Below are 18481 nucleotides of genomic sequence, written 5' to 3'. Positions count from 1 at the left end.
CTCACGGCTGCTCAGCTCGGGCTGACTCGAACCGCTGTTGCTCAGAGCTCAAACTCTTGAGCGAGCTCTTAACCAACTGAGCCACTCAGCCGGCCCTTCATTACCATTCTAATGAACTATATATCAACATCACAATCAGCTTCCCAGTCTATCTCTTCAGCTTAAACACCATTACCAGGTTAATATCCTAGTTCTCCTGTACACACACACACACACACACACACACACACACACACACACACACACACACACACAAAACAAACAAACAAACAAAACAAAACAAAACAAAACTTGTTCCTTGTTACCTACCAAGTTAAGTAAAAGTCCTGGCTTTTAAGACCCTCCACAATTGTTCCAACCTAACTTCCCAGTATTGTCGCAAAATGCCTTTCTTCCATATAGTTCCTTGGGCTCCAAACTGTTGTTTTCCCTAAATATATCCTGGAATTTTCTATTTATAATTAATTCTGTTCTTTCTGACTAAAATGTCCTCTTCTATTATAAAAATTCTACCCATCTTTCAAGCACTACCTTAAATTGCCTCTTTCATGAAAACTTCCCTGATCATCCCAACTGGATGGAATTTCTGTTTTGTACAATAGCATCTTCTGCCCTGAATGAAATTATTTGTATCTTCTCACTCCCAGGAATATTGTATTGAATAATATGCAAAAGCACCTTGAAAACTGTAAATTGCTGAACAGTGTTAATTATTACTGCATTGTCTTATCCAAAATAGTTGTTGGGTACCTATATTCCAATGATATTGCCATGGTTCAAGATATTTTTGGAAATTCATCAAGTAAGCCACATACGAGTACGTGGAGGAACTATCAGTCCAATGACTTTATGTTCACATTTTTTTAAGGAAGAAAGCTGTTATCTACCTTGATCATCTCACTTTGTTGTAAATTTCAAATGACTTCAAATTCTTTCCAGAACTCTGCAGAGGACAAATAACTGCCATTAACGAAAGACATTACATGTAATTTGAAACAGATTATGAAAGAAATTGCTAAAGCTTGCAAAGTATTTTAGGTGATAACAGCATCCAAGATAGGAACTATTCTGAGATTAACATTCATTTGAAAGAACACATCTGTTCCTACTACCTTATTTCACAAATGAAGCAACATATGTAGGGGCTAAGCATTTAGGCTCTAGTCAAACAAACTCAGGTTCAAATGAAGCTCCACCACTTACTAACCAACCATAAACTTGGGCCAAATTACTTACTCACTCTAAGCCTCAGATTCTTCACCCCTAAAATCTGCTTTTCTCATATGCCTGCTCATACAGGAGGCAATACCGTTTGCATAAAATGGTATTGGGCTGCCATTTGTATAAAAGTATGGCACATGCATTTATGCACAGTACATAATGCTTGATAATGATATTAAATGACTGTGTTACTGGTTCACATATTTACTATACTGTTTTTTATTGTTATTTTAGAGTGTACTTTTTCTACTTACTAAAATAAAGTTTGCTGTAAGACAGTATGCCATGTTATGCCGGCAGCAGCCTCATACATCTCATGTTTACCATGTTTCTTGATTGCATCATTTTCTCTCGTGCTTGATTGATTGATTTATTCATTTATTTTAGCTGAGCCATCCTGCCACCTGTTGGCAGCTCAGCGGCAGCTCAACTCGGGCCGGGACTCGAACCAGCAATCCTGTTGCTCAGAGCTCGCACTCTAGAGCGAGCTTTTTTTTTTTATTTTAAAAAAATTTATACATGGGTTGAGCGAGCTTTTAACCAACTGAGCCACTTGGCCGGCTCTCTCGTGTTTGATTTAATCTCATGTTTTGTTCATCATGGCCCCTAAGCATACAAAATCCACTGCTAATATTGCCCATAAGAGGCCGCACTGAGTGACTGACCTGGAAACAAAATTAAAAGGGATTAAGGACTACAAAGGTAGAAAATCAGTAATAGTTATTGCTCATCAGTCAGGCAAGTCCCGTTCCACCATAGCTACGATCTTCAAGAACAAGAACAAAGTGATGAAGCTGCTGAAGGATCTACTTCATTGAAGGCAACGAGACTAACAAAAACTCGAGAAAGGCGTGTATTAGACATGGAGATACTTCTAATGATCAGGATTGAAGACAGACAGGAGTGTATCTCTCAGCACCATGACGATCACAGCTGAAGCAAAAAGTTTGTTTGCAATGTTGAAAATAAAGGCTGGACCCGATTATAATGTTGAATTTACTGCTAGCTCTGCATTGTTTAAAGGATTCAAGAATAATTATTCATTACATAATATGAAAGTGAGTGGTGAGTCCACGAGTGCTGATGTGAAGGCAGCTAAAGAATTTTTGGAAACTCAAGAAAAGCTGATCGTGGAGGAAAATTACTTGCCAGAGCAAATATTTGATATGGATGAAACCTCCCTCATCTGGAAACAGATGTCTGAAAGGACTTTCATCCATAAGGAGGCCAAGTCAATGCCAGGTTTCGTCTTTTAAGGACAGGGTAACAGTCTTGTTAGGGGACAAGATTGTGGGCTATAAATTAAAATCCTTTATGACCTGGCACAGTGAGAACCCAGGGCCTTCAAGCATATCAATAAGCACACAGTATCAGTGTATTGTAGGAGCAGTAGTAAGAAGTCATGGATGACCCCGCTGCTCTTTCAAGATGCCCTCCTGAATTGCTATGCCAGCGAAATGGAGAAATAGTGTTTGGAGAATAATATACCTTTTAGGATTTTGTTTATTATTGGTAATACTCCCAGACATCCTCCTTTTATTGATTTGCATCCCAATATCAAAGTGCTGCTTCGCCCTCCAACACCACCTCTTTGATCCAACCAATAGCTCAAGGACTTAGAGAAGCTTTTAATGCCTCCTACTTGAGGAGGACCTTTGCCCACGCCATTGCTGCAACCGAAGAGACACGGAGAAGACACCGATGCAGTTCTAGAAGGATTACAACATTTATGACTGCATCAAGAACCTTGCTTGGGTTTGGGGTGGTATCAACGAGGGGTGTATGAACAGCCCCTGGAAAAAGGCACTCAAGTTCATCTATAACTTCAGTTTGCCAAGGATAAGGAGGTTAAAAAAATCAACACGGCTGTGGTTGAGACAGCAAACTTTAACCTCAGTGTGGATGAGGATGGCACTGACAAGCTCCCGGAAAATATTTCTGAGGAATTGACTAATGAGGAGTTGGTGGACCTAGAATGTGAAAGGGAATGCATAGTTGAAGAAGAGGCAAGAGAAAAGGACACTGCAAGAGGAGAACCCTTAAGAAAATTCACAGTGAAGGGTTTAGCAAAAGCTTTTGAAGACCTCAACAAGCTCCTTTAAAAGTTTGAAAACGTGGACCCCAACACCGAAAGGTTTATTTTTTTTTACCTGAGCCATCCTGCTACCTGTTGGCAGCTCAGCTTGGCTGGAAATTGAACCGGTGACCCTGTTGCTCAGAGCTCGCACTCTTGAGTGAGCCTCAACCAGTGAGCCACTCAGGCAGCCCTGGAAAGGTTTTTTTTTTTTTAAAGATTTTTATTGGGGAATTGGGGGAAGGGGAACAGACAAGTTGCTGTCCTTTTGTTCTTCAGTCTAGTTGTGGAGGACGTTGCTTCACTGGTTCAAGTTGGCACCATCATTGCGCTCTTCCCGGGTGAGGCAGATCAGTCGCCGGCTTTTGGAGGGCCGCTCAGAGCGGCTGCTGGCCACTCACGCTGGCTGCTGGCTACACACGGTAGCCCATGGCAACCCACTGCCACAGGGGCTGCAGCCTACGCCGTCGCCGGCGACTCACGGCAGCCCAGCTCCAGGTTGAGCTGTTGTTCAGCATCTTAGCTGTGGAGGGCAGTGTCACTGGCCCTCATATGTAGGATCCAAACTGGGGCTCTCTGGCATCCCAAGCCAGTTCTTAACCAACGTGCCACTCAGCCGGCCCCCTGGAAAAGTTTTTTATTAGTAAAGGAGTGTTCATGGTGCATTATCTGCTCACAAGTGAATCTAGGATGAAAAAAAGAAACTGAGCCAACCACTGTGGACTTATTTTTGGAGTGCCACCTCCCCAAGAAGAGCCTCAGGCAGGTCCTTCGGGTGTTCCGAAGAAGGCATTGTTGTCACGGATGCCAGCTCCATGCGGAGACAGTGATATACTGATGATCCGGACCCTGTGTAGGTGGAGGCCAATGTGTATGTTTGTAGCATAGTTTTTGTTTGTTTAAGGAGGGCACAGCTCACAGTGGCCCATGTGGGAATCTAATTGGCAACCTTGGTGTTATGAGCCTGCGCTCTAACCACCTGAGCTAACCGGCCATCCCTGTAGCGTAGTTTTTAACAAACAAGTTTTAAAGAATAAAAATTTAAAAAATAGGCTTTTAGAATGATATAAAGAAAATATTTTGTTCTGCAGTACAATGTGTTTATGTCTTAAGCTGTTATTACAAGAGTTGAAAAGTTAAACACATTTAAAAGTTTATAAAGTAAAAGCTATGTAAGCTAAATTTATTATTCAAGAACAAATTTTAAATAAATTCAGTGGAGCCTCAGTGTAGAGTTTATCACCTACAGTAGTTACACTATGTCCTAGGCCATCACAGTCACTCCCCTTGCTCACTCAGTGACTCCCCCAGAGGGATGGCCAGTCCTGCCAGCTCCATTCACGGTAACGAGTACCAGGAAGGTACACCTATACCACTGCACGTTTTTATACCGCATTTTCACGGTACCTTTCCTATGCTTGGAGATGTCTAGATACACCAATACCGTTGTGAGTCACCTGTAGATTGGGTTGTCGGAAAAGTCAGGACGCATTTTTGCAATGAAAAACATAGAAAAATACGTCATGACTTGTTCCAACAATCCAATATTTAGTGCAGTAACATGCTGTACAGGCTTGCAGCCTGGGTGTGCAGTGGGCGATACCATCTAGGTTTGTGTAAGTGCACTCTATAATGTTCACACAATGAAATCACCTAGCCATGCATTTCTCAGAACACGGCCCCATCATTAAGTGACCTGTGACTATATATTATAAATACACTTTAGGCCTTACGCAATACATTTTTTTTTTTTTTTAGCTGAGCCATCCTGCCACCTGTTGGCAGCTCGGCAGCAGCTCAGCTCCGGCCGGGACTCGAACCACTGTTGTTCAGAGCTCACTCTTGAGCGAGCTCTTAACCAACTGAGTCACTAAGCCAGCCCTGCAATACATTTTTGAAGTTGTATATAAATTTACACACATATTTGTGATAAATCCTTTAAAACAAAAGCACTTATTTCTAAATCCACCCCCCCCCGCCTCCCCAAATTTGATTAAATCAACGGGTATCAAAAACGAGTTCACTTCTCTAGCTCCCGTCTCACAGATAATAGATGATCACTAGCAAGCACCCAAATTCTTCATTGCTGAGTCCTGGCTTTTTTCAGGTTTCATCCTGCTCCAGGAATTAGTAACCTCACTTGTCTGGGTTAGAGTTTGCTTATCTGTATAGAGAGGTTGTGCTAGTTTTCCTTAAGGTCTTTTGCAGTACCTTGTCTGTTTCCACCTTTTTTATCCCATTGCTTCCTACTACTGCCTTAAAATTGGAACTCTAACAAGGACCTGAAACACGTAACTTTTTAAAAAGGGTTAATAATTGAACTTCTAGTCCAGTATCGATTCTCCAACATGAATTTGTAGTAAGCTCCAATATCAGGAAGTTATGGGAGCTCCTGACGGCTCCTGTTTGATCCGTTCCCACTGTGTTGACAGGAAACACGAAATGGAAGGACAGATGTGATAAGATTTTAGACTTCAGTGGACACTTATTCTGACCCAAATACTCCTAAAGCTAAACCAGAAACATTAAGTGCTTAAACAGAACCATATCTAGTCAGATTCTTGGGGGGGAGGGAGACAAAAAAAAAAAAAAGAGAGAAACTACACATTGTCGTTTAGAAAAGGATTGGTTTTTTTTAAATTAATAAGAATAGGCTAAATTCCCAAATTCTATTCCACTTACAAACTGACCCATAACATTCTCCTTGGACGTTCCCTGTGTCCACTTCACCCACAACACGGTCTCATACACGCACCCATTTGAGGCATTCATTTCCTGTTAAGGCTACTTAGCCGAGAGTAGAGGTCACCTGTCTACCTCGTGGCTCTATCTATAGAGGGCTGGGAGATGGACACTCATTTGTTCCCCACTCCCTTACCCACTAACACCTCTTTCTGCTTCTCTGCTCCAGGAAAAGTATTATTTATCACTCTTGCTCCAAGATGCGGTCAGCAACTTCCATTAGACCTCAAAAATACATAGCCATTCATCCTTCCATCCATTCATATATACATATTGGGTCGTCGGAAAAGTCATGGCATATTTTTCTGTTTTTCGTTGCAAAAATGCGTCATGACTTTTCTGACGACCCAATAAATATCAATGCCAAAATTTTCTCTTTCCACAGCAATTGCTAGAAGTCTGGAGAAAAGATCACCTGAAGACCCAAACTCCAATACCTAGGGGTGTGTGAAAAATATCATACCAACTTTAAAAATAACTCTTTAATCATATGCGCAGAAGGGGAATAAAGAGCAGCACCAGGCTGACAGGGGGAGGGAGCAAGGTGTTCTCCCTCTGTCCCCATGTCGGCGTGGCACAGTCCCGAGATCACTCACACAGGTGGGCCTGGGCTGGGAGGCAGAGTAAAGGGGAGGGCTGAGGAGACACAGGCCGGGGAGAGAAGGGCTCGCAGTAGTCTCAGTCGGTGGACTCCAACACAGATTCACTCAGCGCAAGGTCCCAGTAGTGTTCAGCCCCATGCTTTTTGAAATGCTCCCGAGCCATATTCTCTGTAGGGCACTGTTTGAACTTCATGTCTCCAAAGCTCCGGTCTTTGGCTGTCCCCTGGGAAAGAGAGAAAATGTGTAATAACTGCCATTTCTAGTTTAAATCTGATATAATATTCTTTTATAAAATCTAGTAACACTTGTATAGCAATGTGCTTAACTGAATGTAATTTTATGGTAAAAGCAATTCTGACCTCCATTCACCTCTTTGGGTATCTATGAGAGTTTTCATGAATTTAGGCATAAGGGTTTCAGGTGTTTTTTTTTTACTGAATGGAGGATGAGGAGTTCTGTGTTCTGGTGGAAGGACCACGGAGGATGCGATGGGATGAACTTCTCTCCCACCAGGCCTCAAGGACTAGATTTGGGCCTCGCAGGAGAAAGGAGTTAAGAGGACTCTTTTCCCAAGCAGGCTTTGGGGGCCCAGGGACAAAGAACATCACAGGGTGAAAGGGGAGAGGGAAACGGCCGTCAGGGTGAGTCCCTGTAGAGAACTACAAGACAAAAGAGATTGGGTGAAACTCCATTCTCACCAAAGGCACCGAGAGCAAAGACAGTCATTAAGCGCTACCTCAAGAGGCTTTCAGGGATCAGATTCTAATAAGGAGGCTAAAGCAGAACTTGGCTTGTTTCTGAACCTGAGATACAGTTCCTGAAGACTCTCAGACATAAATAAAAGAGAAAAAGAGGCTGGGATATTAAATAGGCAGGTGAGGGCTTATAAGACAGAAAAACAGGTATTACGGTTATGACCTAATTTGTATGAATTAGAGGAGTCTGGGATAAGACAGAGGATACATGGAAAACAGTAGCAATTACCTATAAAGAGTGGTCTTAAAGAATCAGGGAATCAGAAGGGGACTATTTCAGTAAGTGCTTTTCTTTGTTAGAATTTATTTTAATAAGCATCCACTACTTTTGTAATAACTTACTACTTTTACAATAAAGAACTAGTTACTAAACATAAGCATGTTAATACTAGAAGACACACATGCACTCAAAATAGAATAAAATAAAAACAATAAACACAAAAGTAGTAAATATTTACAATGCATAAAGTCCATTTTGGAGTGGGAATAAAAGGATTACTGCACTACATCAGGATAAGGATATAGTTGCTGAGCAACTTTTAATGCTTCCTGGAGAAACAGGATATTTTATGCTTTAAAAAAGATGAATGATCCTTAGTTCACCTACTGGCCTGAACAAGCATATTCACTCATTCATTCTTTCTTTCTTCAAAACTAACACTGTTTCACTAAGATTTCAGGGATGAAAGAATTGTATAATCATAATAACGTTCTATTTGAAGAGTGACTTAGCCACATTTTACAAAGCACTAATACATAATAATCTAACTAGGTTTTAAAAAACAAAAAACCCTGACAACAGGGAGGGAAAATTATACCCACATTTTATAGACAAAGCAACAGTATTTGATGTTAAGTGCTTTGCCCAATTGCAGAGCTAGCAAGCGGTAATGCCCAGACTCTCAACTTTATATTCTTAAATCTAGTATTTCTTTCACTATACCCAAAGAAAAATCCCACAATTCAGTTCACTCTTTCCAAGTCTCATATCCATCACTGTAAATAAATAACCAAGTCGAGAATTTCTATTCTTGCCACCGGTTTTCCACAGTCTTTTCAGATGGTATATACTAAATACTCATCAATTTAACTAACATAGAACGAGGAAGAATTTGCTGCCAAACACTTAACAATGAATTCTGAAAAGAAACACGAATTACTTAAGGGATTAGTCACTGTCTAGTTTTACCATTCCATTAGCTGAAGTTCTGCTTGTGTTTAACAAAGGATCACCTACCTCCCAGACTAGTACACATTTGTTGGTTTTCTTCACAGCTTCCTCATCGGATTCCTCATCATCTGGAAAAAACAATATAGCTAAATCTTGCTCTAGACTTAGACCAAGGACCAAGATTTAGGTTCTAAACAGTATTCATGTCTACCTAAATTCTTTTAAATATTACCACCCATTACTATGTATTGGGATCTAATGTCTTCTGTTACTCTTTGTTTATCCCAAATTAGACTGGAAGCTTCTAACAGGCCGATCTTAATTCAACCAACATTTATTGAGTGCCTACTATGTGTCAAGAGCTGTGCCAGGTACTGGGAGTAAGTAGATAAATAAAAGACAAGCCATCAAAAGTAACAACTTGTCCTAAACACTTTGGGGGCCAGGCTTCAGATACCAACATGTTAAAGAGTCCATTGTCAAGAAGCTTTTAGTCTAATGGCAAATAAACTAAATGAAAATATCTTTGGAACACTTGCAAAACAAAATATAGGTCAATTATAGTAAGAAATATACTTTAAGTACAAAAAATATAACAGGACCAAAGTTAGGCAAAATTAAAAATAATGCTCTCTCCACGTTAAATGCTAATCCAGGCCTTCAAAGGGAAGAATGAATATTGATGGGAGAATGACAGCCAGGAGAATGTCAAATATATACTGGGTTGTCGGAAAAGTCATGACGCATTTTTGCAACGAAAAACATATAAAAAATAGTCATGATTTTTCCGACAACCCAATACATACGTGTGTGTGTGTGTGTGTGTGTGTGTGTGTGTGTGTGTGTAAAAAGATAAAGTTGGGCAAAAGAATGAAAAGTATATTTTATTGAACAAAGCAGAGAGTTTTTGTTGATCTAAAAATTTTGCCTTCAACTCTTAAAAAAATTTTTTTAGTAAAAAAATAGACGATGCACACTTGAGTACATAGCACCCTGAATTTTCACAAACTAAATACTCTCATGTAATCAGTATCCAGATGCCGGGCAGACAGGGAAAGCAGCTGGTAGGAAAGCCTTAAAGGACAGGCAGGAGAATAACTAACATGCATGCACATGATCATGTAATAAATACCGTATGAACATCTAGCATGCTCCTAGTCCAAATGGGTCTTTCTAAACTTCCTGAACATTATCCAGTGTTAGCAAGTGTCAGAGGGAGGGAATGGGTGAATGGATAGAGCACCACCCCCACATCCCACTTAATCCCCTCTAACCCCCATTCACCATCTCCCTTTGTGTTAGATGTCTGTTCATCCCACTTTATCCGATGCAGCATAAGACGCTTAAATTTCTTCTGGGACTTGGGGCCTGGAAACAAAAAAGGAGAATTTGCCAGAGTTGGGGAAGATGATGGGGTAGAAAGAAACTCCGAGCCATTCAATGCTCAGACATTAATGTGGTAGTTGAAGCAATCCCAGGAACCACATCTGAGGTCCTTCTACTCCGATAACACAGAAACAGAGGCCCAGGATGATACCCAAGTACGGTTCTAGACTACTACCTCTTTCTCCTTTCTCCCCACCACGCTAATCACTCAAGGCCTAGGGTTGCCTGGGGACAGTTTCCCTCAGGTTTTTCAGACTCACCCCCTTCCACTACTACCACGTTGACATCCTTGTGCAGTACCACCACCCCTGTCAGGTACAGCTGCCCAGCATTGGCCTCAATCTTGAACTTCTTGGCTGGGTTGCTCAAATTTCGAACTCTGGAGAAGGGAAAGTTTAGTTATGGCTTTCATTTCAGCATCAGTAGCTGCCTGAGTGGAATGGCAAATAAAGAGATGGATCCAAAATGGTTTTCTCTCCAAAAACAAAGGCCTTTGGAGTAATGCTTAAAAGGTAGAATTGATAATCCTAGAAGTATTTCCACTGTCTTATACTTCTTCAAAGTCTAGCACGGTACAACCTTACCACAAATAGCAGCTAATCAAAATTTACTCAAGAATGAAGCAGAGTTATTTACTATCATCCAAAAAAACTTATAAGCTAATTGTTATTGACAGTATAATTCTTTGTCCTCTAGGTGCTTATAATGTAGCCACAATGCTATGCACAAAAAATTTCTAGAAAGATACATGAAGCAAATGGTAGTAGCAATCACCCATAGCGAGTGGTCCTAAGGGATCAGAGAATAAGTGGACTTTTTCAGTAAGTGCCCTTCTGTACTGTTAGAATTTTTTTATCTTAATAAGCATTCGCTACTTTTATAAATGCACCACTTTTATAATAAAGAACGAGTTACTAAACATGAGCACATTAAAAAAAATAGAAGACACACTGTACTAGACATAAAGGAATAAAATAAAAACATTAAGTCAACACAAAGGTAGAAAATATTTACAATGCACAAAGTCCATTTTGGAGTGGGAATAAAAGAATTACTACAATACATCTGGATAAGAATAGTTTTTGAGGAAAGAAACTTTTAATGCTTCCTGGAGAAATAGGATATTTTATGCTTCAAAAAGAATGAATGGCAGGATGGCTCAGCTAAAACAAACAAACAAACAAAAAAAAAAAACAAAACAAAAAAACCAAAAGAATGAATGAGCCTTAGTTCACATTTTGGCCTGAACAAGTATATTTTCATTCATTCATTCATTCATCACTCTGCACAACTAGTACTGGTTCACTAAGAAGACCTCAGAGATAGAAGTCTTTAACCCTCGTCATTGTAAAGGTTTACTAACTCCTGATTCACAGTAGGGTCATTTAAAGAGAGTAGGGCTGATGTTAGGTATGCCTTTAGACCAGTGATTCTGCCTCAAGCACCGGGAGATGTTTTGGTGTTTCTAAGGGAAAGATTGGCCTAGTTTGGACACCTACCTATATACAGATATGTGTACCCCCTGTGAAATGTCTTCTTTAAGCTTTTTAATTTTCTTGACCTTTCTCTGTTCTGCTGTAAGTTTTCGGGCAGCGTTGGCCTCTTCGTGCGCTCTGTCGTGACAGGAAGGACATCCACAAGTGAGAAAGGCATTGAAGATCAGAAGCAGGGCTGAGGGAAAGAGAGAGCAACGGAGGACTCTCCCCTCCCTCCAAACATGGATCCCCCAGAAGAGTTTGGGAAAGATACTTGTCCTGGGTTTCCACCCAATCCCATGGCACTTACTTCTGTCTTTTTGCCATCTGAGCTCTGACATGGGCTTCTACCTTCGTGGGGTCTTGAACAGCTTCTGTTCCTAATACTCGCATCAAATTCGAAATTCTCACTGCAGTGGAAAGAGGACAGAAATCAGTCTCCTAAATCATTCTCCAGCTGGGATGATCTGTCATCTCTTCTTTACCAATTCATATCATTTACCAATTTCAAATCTCTACTCAAAACTCACTTCTTCCAAAAACTCCCACCTTGGAAAGACCATACAATTAACTCAGCATTTGCCAAGTTCACAAATTTCATCTAAATAGTTGGTATACTATTTATTTACACTGCTTAAAAATTTATAAAAGACAAAGAACTTAATTTCTTTGGTATTCTCACTCTGATAACAGTATTTAGCGAAAGATCCAATAATAGTGCTCACTCAAAATATTACTTAATGATAATGGAAACTATAGGAGTGAGGTTTTTTAAACTGCATTTTCATTTTTCAAATATTGAGAATTATGGACATAACAACTCTATGCAAATATTGCAACAGCTATCTTCATGAATTTCAAGGCCATTATTCTTCCAGGAAAATCAGAGTGCTATAATTAAAAACAAGGCTCAATGACCTCAACAATGAATATGCTGACCTGTCTTAATAAGAGAGAAAATTTAGGAAAGAAGAAAAGAACCAATGAATGATTCCGAGAACCAGAAAGCACCCAAATACAGAGAGATGCTCAAGTTCCTCTCGAATTAGAGATAAATTTGCCACCCCTTCGTCCCCAGCTCTGAGAACGTACCTTTGGGTTCTGGGGGAGGCATCAGGCCCAGCCTGACTTTTTCTTGCAGTTCCTTCTGTGCTTCCCTCCTTGTTTGCCTTCGAAGTTTCTTCTGTTCCTTCTTGGTAAGATAGACCCCCAGAGTCACTGGTGTGTCACTGTCGACTGTCAATCAGAGAAATGAATGTAGCAAAGCAATAAGCATATTACAGGGACATAGGTGACTAAATCAATTACATTAATAGGACCTTTAGTTTAATGGTTTTGGTTATTTTTAGGTTGTGATAGTGGTAGTAAGGTTGTATTTTTAAAAAGCATTCTTTTCTTTCACGTGTAGTGTGCTAACTTGTTATCCTTTAAGCAGTTGACCTTTTTTTAAACTGAAATGTGACAAACATAGAAAACAAAATTAGAGCGGCTTTGGTTGCTCTGCTTGGGGATTTTGAGCAGGTGGGGGTTATCCAGAATCCCATTTGGATCTCACCTCCTGAACCTCATGTTTCTATGGAACAATTTGAAAATCACCAGTCAAGATGATGAAATTTACAATTTTAGAGTTATAGGAATTGGGAAAAATCATCTGGACCCCCAAAGCAGGTTTATGAAACTTTTTAAAACAAACAACGCCCAATTCTTCTAATGATTCACACTGATAATAGCTAAAGTAGATTGATGAAGTAAAATGCAATTATTATATCTTACATTAGCTCAAGGTCTCAAGCTGTTTTTTTGAACTTACTGGAGATACTAGCAAGCAAATTTACTAATCAAGGTATTATCTTCTCTGTTTATCCCAAATCTGATGGAAACATTCGTCTTTTATGATCTGCGTAACTCTTCAAAAAGACCTTACAGGTAGTATTATCTCTATATATGAGGAAATTCTGTGTTCTATGTGATTTATCCAAGGGATTCAGCTAGTCAAAAACACAGCCACAACTAAAACTTATCTCTCTTGACTGAGCCAATGGACTTTTGCTACAAAAATGAGAGAGAGAGAGAAAGCCTTAAGACAAAGAAGATTTGAAGGGCAGGAGTTCAGAGGTGATGTACAAGACTGGAGCTGGGAGTCAACACTACAGCAAAAGCCCAGCTTGTAACACACATCAGCGAGGCCCTCTTCAGATTGGGCTCCAATGCTCTAGAGCTGCATTGTCCAATACTGTAGCCACATTTAAATTTGAATTAATTAAAATTGAATAAAATTAAAAATTCAGTCCCTCAGTTGTATTAGTGCAACTCAGTTTTCAAGTGCTCAACAGTCACATGTGGACAGAGGCTACTGTATGGACAGCACAGATAGAGGACATGTCCATTATCACATAACGGTCTATTGGATAATACTTCTCTAGAGCCTTGACTGAGTAATCTATAATTACCTGGGGGGTTGAGCTGGGCTGGATGTTCAACAAGATTTGTGATTCCAAAATAATCTTCTCTCTTGGGATTTTGCTCTGTACTAAAATTGGAGGAAGAAGGGAAAACAGGATATGTGGGTAGAGATGATTCCAAGAGAGGGAGTCTCAGAAACACAATGAAAAAAATCCACTCTCCATAATGCGTTCTAGCACTTCTGAGTGTTTGCATATCTGTAATATGCAATTATATTGCATATAATTTTCAAGATGAGAAAACTGGGACCCACTAAGCTTGGACTCACTCTCCACACCACTTCTCTCAACCTTTTTTTTAACCCTAACACCTCTGATGGATACCACATTCTCTCATTAGTAACAATGACTCCTTGGGACAGTGGTTGACAAAGGAGGAAAGGCTGAGACACAGTCTACTAAAGCCATGTATCAGAATGATGAAGCAGATATAATTAAAGCCTCCAAATGTTTCTTACATGCTTTATTTACCATTCTCTCCCCCATCAACTAAGAGTCCTTGCTCTGTTCTAGAACTGGATCTTTTAAGAAATGTAAACATCTATTATAAGTAGCAAAAGAATGTAATTAAGAACAAATAACAATGCAAAACAAAGGCAAATCATTTATAGATCTGCTCTTTTAGATTATTTGTGCCCATTCCTCCTACATTAACCCAAAAAACTAATAATAACCCATACGACATACCGTATTTGCCAGCGTATAAGACGATTTTTTGGCCCTGAAAAATATGCCTCCAAGTGGGGGGTCGTCTTATACGCCAGGTACACTTCAGATAGACTGCCCATAGTGCTTGCCCCGTGCCATAGTGGCCTCCCGATGCCCGCCCACTTCATTCCACATACCGTTTAGGCATCAGCAGCGCTGCTGGGTGTATGCTCGGCTGTTATGCGATTTTGCTGTTATGCGATTTTACCACACTCGCAAAATCGCACACAGCCGACCATACACCCAGTATGATAGCGCAAAATCGCGAATCGCGATTTATGTATATGTTTGATTACATACAGCCTTGTGACAGTTTTCCTGCATGTCATAAGCATTTGAATATAAATATAAATGTTGAAATCAAATCTGATATTGTTTTACCTTTTATTTGGTGTGTGGAAGGTGTGCGGAAGAGGGGGTAGTCTTATACGGCGAGTATGTAACAAACTCTGTATTTTGAGTGGAAATGTTAGGGGGTCGTCTTATACGCCCAGTCGTCTTATACGCCGGCAAATACGGTATTCTTTACAAGCATATGAGCTTGTGTATGGCTACCTATCTCCCCTGGATTTTAACATTTTACCTAATGCATGAGTGCTGTCTCTCCCACTAATTCTAGCTTATTAAAAGGAATTAACTGACAAACTCACAGGTCAAAGCCATTGGGGATGATGTAAGAGTCCCACCACTCAATTTCAGGGACATCTCCCTCCTTTAACTCCTTCTTAGGAGCAATGAGGGCCAGCCTAGTTGAAGTATGAATGCCTGTTTTTCGAGCTGCCTGTGAGATTTCTGCCTGCAGCTTCTCCAGTTGAGCCTAAAGACAATATAAACCAAGACAGGAAGATAAATTGGAGTCACAGAAAACATGGAAGTGGTAGAATGCCAAATTTTAAAACCCTCCCTTACTGAACTCCTTACAACTAATACAACGAGTTCATAATTTCTAAAAGCTTAGCAAAAAAGAGCCCTTCTGCTTTATTCTATCCTTTACATAGCTGATTTACATACATCTCAGCCTCATCGCTACCCCTTTACTCCATAGTGCGTGTGCCTGCAGCAAATATGCAGAAATGGAAATTTTATAAAAACCTCACTCTGACAGCATGAAAATGAGAAAGCAAGTCATTGAATACACAGTAAATTCAACGCCCCAGGTGTGTGGATTGTCTACAGAACATATTAACACCAGGGCAGTTTTCCTCAGTCACCCAGAGGGTTCTGAATTGCTTCCCTCCGCTTGTCAGCTGGAGGTGAATTTTCAAACTCAATTTTATTTCCAACCAAGTAGAATGTAATTAAGAAGACAAATCAGTTAAAAATCAAGTATTCCAGGAATAGAGTATTTTTAAAATTATTCCCTGCTTTGCCACTTATCTAATTGCCTCAAGCACAGAGAATTGAGTTGACAGTATTTTAGGACTGTCTTCAATTTCCTTTGTCAGCTTCCTAATTTCTTCAAAGTTCCAGGTTATATTCTAAGCCAGATACCTTTGTCCGTAATCGTTGGGCAATCTTTTCAAATTTGCCCTTGTCATGGAATTTAAAAGTGCGTCTCTGGCGCTGCGAAGGGGCAATCGAGACTCGGGGGTCAAAAAAGGTATTGGACTCCATGTCTTCCGATGGCTTTTCTTTCAGTTGTTGCTTGAATTGTTCCCTCTTCACAGCACGAATGTTGGCCTTCAGGGTAGGCATGCGGTGCGTCAGCTCAATCTCCTTGCCTGTTGCATCCACAGTGCGACCTTGCTCATCAAGAATCAGTGGTGTAGGCTTAGTTTGATCTTTTAACTCTACCTTCCTGAAAAATAGTCCACAAAGAAAAAAATCCTATATGGAACAATAAGGCAAACAAAAACCCCGAAAATAAAACAAATCAAACCACAACAAAGACAACTCGGCTACATAATTCTAGGGAACACAAACCCATCAGTGCATAACAACATCTGGATTGAAAACATCAAACTGGGTATCTGAATACAGAGTACAATCAGAAAAAACAAATTGATAAATTACATTGGAATGAATTTGCAATCCTATCTTTCTTCACTTCTGAATCCTTGAGTCAGACAAGGAACGCCAAAACAATCGTAGGTGTTAAAAAGGAAGTCTGTTATCTTTACCCAGTTGTAGAGAGCTCTCAGATCTGGCCTCACTCAACATGGTTTAATGACTATAGCTCTGAGTTAAGGACCAGGGGACCTGATTCTATTCCTAACTCCAGTATTAGGTGAATCATCTTAACCTTGGTTCTACCAATTATAAAAAGATGATAAACTCTGTAACAAGGAAGCCAAGAAAATAACTTCAATTGGTATTCCTTGAGTATATGTAAGTAATATTAACTATATGAAATGACTTAAGTTCCTTGGAAGAAGAGGATCAATAACATTCAGAGGTATTTATTGCTTCTCAAGCTTCAGAAACAAGGGGTTCCATGAAATACTCACGGGGGAGCAATGCCCATGGCATGAAGATTGGCCAGGCCCACCATATTGGCATTGCCGATGAGCCCTGGCTTCAGTGCCAGCTGAGCTTGAATGCGGGCTTGTAGTTCAGCTGCTTTCCTTGCCTTCTCAATGGCATCATTCATGAAAGTGGCTGCCTGGGAGGGCTGAATAGTATTGCCAATTGGAAGTCGCTCTGGTTGGGAGGAAGAAGGAGTCTTTGGCTGTGAGATAGAGAAAAAGAAATCAGATGGATTAGACAGGCAGGCAGGCAGACAGACACACACACACAGTGGTAGACTATGGTATATTGTGGGGTGTGACATGCAGTTATCTTCTGGACTCTCACTTGAGTGGATGGCAAGAAACACTGTGCTAAAGATTTCTGCTTTTCAGAATAATCCGGGTACAATACCTGAGGCGTAGGAGGGCTGATGAAGCTCAGTTGTTTTTTCCTCTCCTCGATTTGTCGTGTTGCTGCCTCCATCATCTGTTTGATCTGCTCTCAGGATCAGGAGGGAGGGTGGGAATAGAAAAAAATATTAATGTCTCTTTTATTTCTCCCATACAGGTTCCTAAACCCAAAGGGCTTGCAGGTCATGAGGCCTAAAATTTTTTGAATGACCCCATCACATTCTGCCTAGATCACAGACTAGAAAATTTAGTAAAGATAAGCCTACAGAGCTGACCAATGGAATTTTCAATCCATCTTTGCAAGACAGGACTGGCATGTTAGGTAGTAACACAGATTGATGATTAAGACTGCAGTCAGAGAAACCTGAGTTTGAACCTTAACTCTGCCACTTAATGTTTGTGTGACCTTGGACATTGTATTTAATCTCTAAATCTCTGGATGTCTAAAAGGGGTAAAAATAGTAGTACCTACCTTACCAGGGATAGTGTGAGCATTTAAATAATACATGCAAAACTCGTAACAGAACCCATACAAATTATACTTTTTTTTTTAACATCATGTTATTTTAAATTGTGAATTCCTAGTTTGGGTAACCAGAGACGACAATACAAAGACCTGCTTCCTAGTCTCTGTAAACCCTTTCTTCTGTCCTAAAGTTCAGGGTGATAGGCTTTGATGACACGATCAAATAACGCTTCTCGAATTTTCCAAAAAAGAACTGCTGTCAAGGGGTTTCAAGATATTTTTAAACATTTATTTTTAACATTTTTTAAGTAGGTGATATATTTACACAGTTCAAAATGCAAAAAGTACAAAAGGGTATATTATGAATTCTTCCACCCCATTCTCTATTAAAAAATCAACAGTTTCGGGCCGGCCGAGTGGCGCGATGGTTAAGAACTGGCTTGGGACGCCAGAGGGCCCCGGTTCGGATCCCATATATGAGGGCCAGTGACACTGCCCTCCACAGCTAAGATGCTGAACAACAGCTCAACCTGGAGCTGGGCTGCCGTGAGTCGCCGGCGA

At 40.3% G+C, this 18481-nt stretch overlaps 1 protein-coding gene across 5 annotated transcripts in view; it reads right to left on the bottom strand.

Moving 5' to 3' along the window:
• Positions 1–6504: 6504 nt before the first annotated feature.
• Positions 6505–18481, bottom strand: part of PRPF3 (pre-mRNA processing factor 3) — an 18366-nt gene continuing 6389 nt past the window's right edge. For 4 of the 5 annotated variants that reach the window (XM_019625333.1, XM_019625336.1, XM_019625334.1 and 1 more), the window contains 12 exons: positions 17456–17539; positions 17044–17264; positions 16088–16394; positions 15247–15413; positions 13877–13956; positions 12519–12662; positions 11737–11836; positions 11451–11564; positions 10212–10330; positions 9850–9933; positions 8632–8693; positions 6505–6862 (listed from right to left, as the gene is read on the bottom strand). In XM_019625333.1, the coding sequence (XP_019480878.1) occupies positions 6716–6862; positions 8632–8693; positions 9850–9933; positions 10212–10330; positions 11451–11564; positions 11737–11836; positions 12519–12662; positions 13877–13956; positions 15247–15413; positions 16088–16394; positions 17044–17264; positions 17456–17539 (1629 nt within the window). In that variant the 3' untranslated portion in view covers positions 6505–6715. Of the gene's footprint in view, positions 6863–8631; positions 8694–9849; positions 9934–10211; positions 10331–11450; positions 11623–11736; positions 11837–12518; positions 12663–13876; positions 13957–15246; positions 15414–16087; positions 16395–17043; positions 17265–17455; positions 17540–18481 lie in introns of those variants that run through there. The other variant, XM_019625335.1, reaches the window with a different exon arrangement.

The sequence above is a fragment of the Hipposideros armiger genome, unplaced genomic scaffold, assembly GCF_001890085.2.
Source record: "Hipposideros armiger isolate ML-2016 unplaced genomic scaffold, ASM189008v1 scaffold_621, whole genome shotgun sequence".
Classification (NCBI taxonomy): domain Eukaryota; kingdom Metazoa; phylum Chordata; class Mammalia; order Chiroptera; family Hipposideridae; genus Hipposideros; species Hipposideros armiger.
Note: the sequence above shows the minus strand (reverse complement) of the source record. Positions and strands in the feature narration are given on the sequence as shown.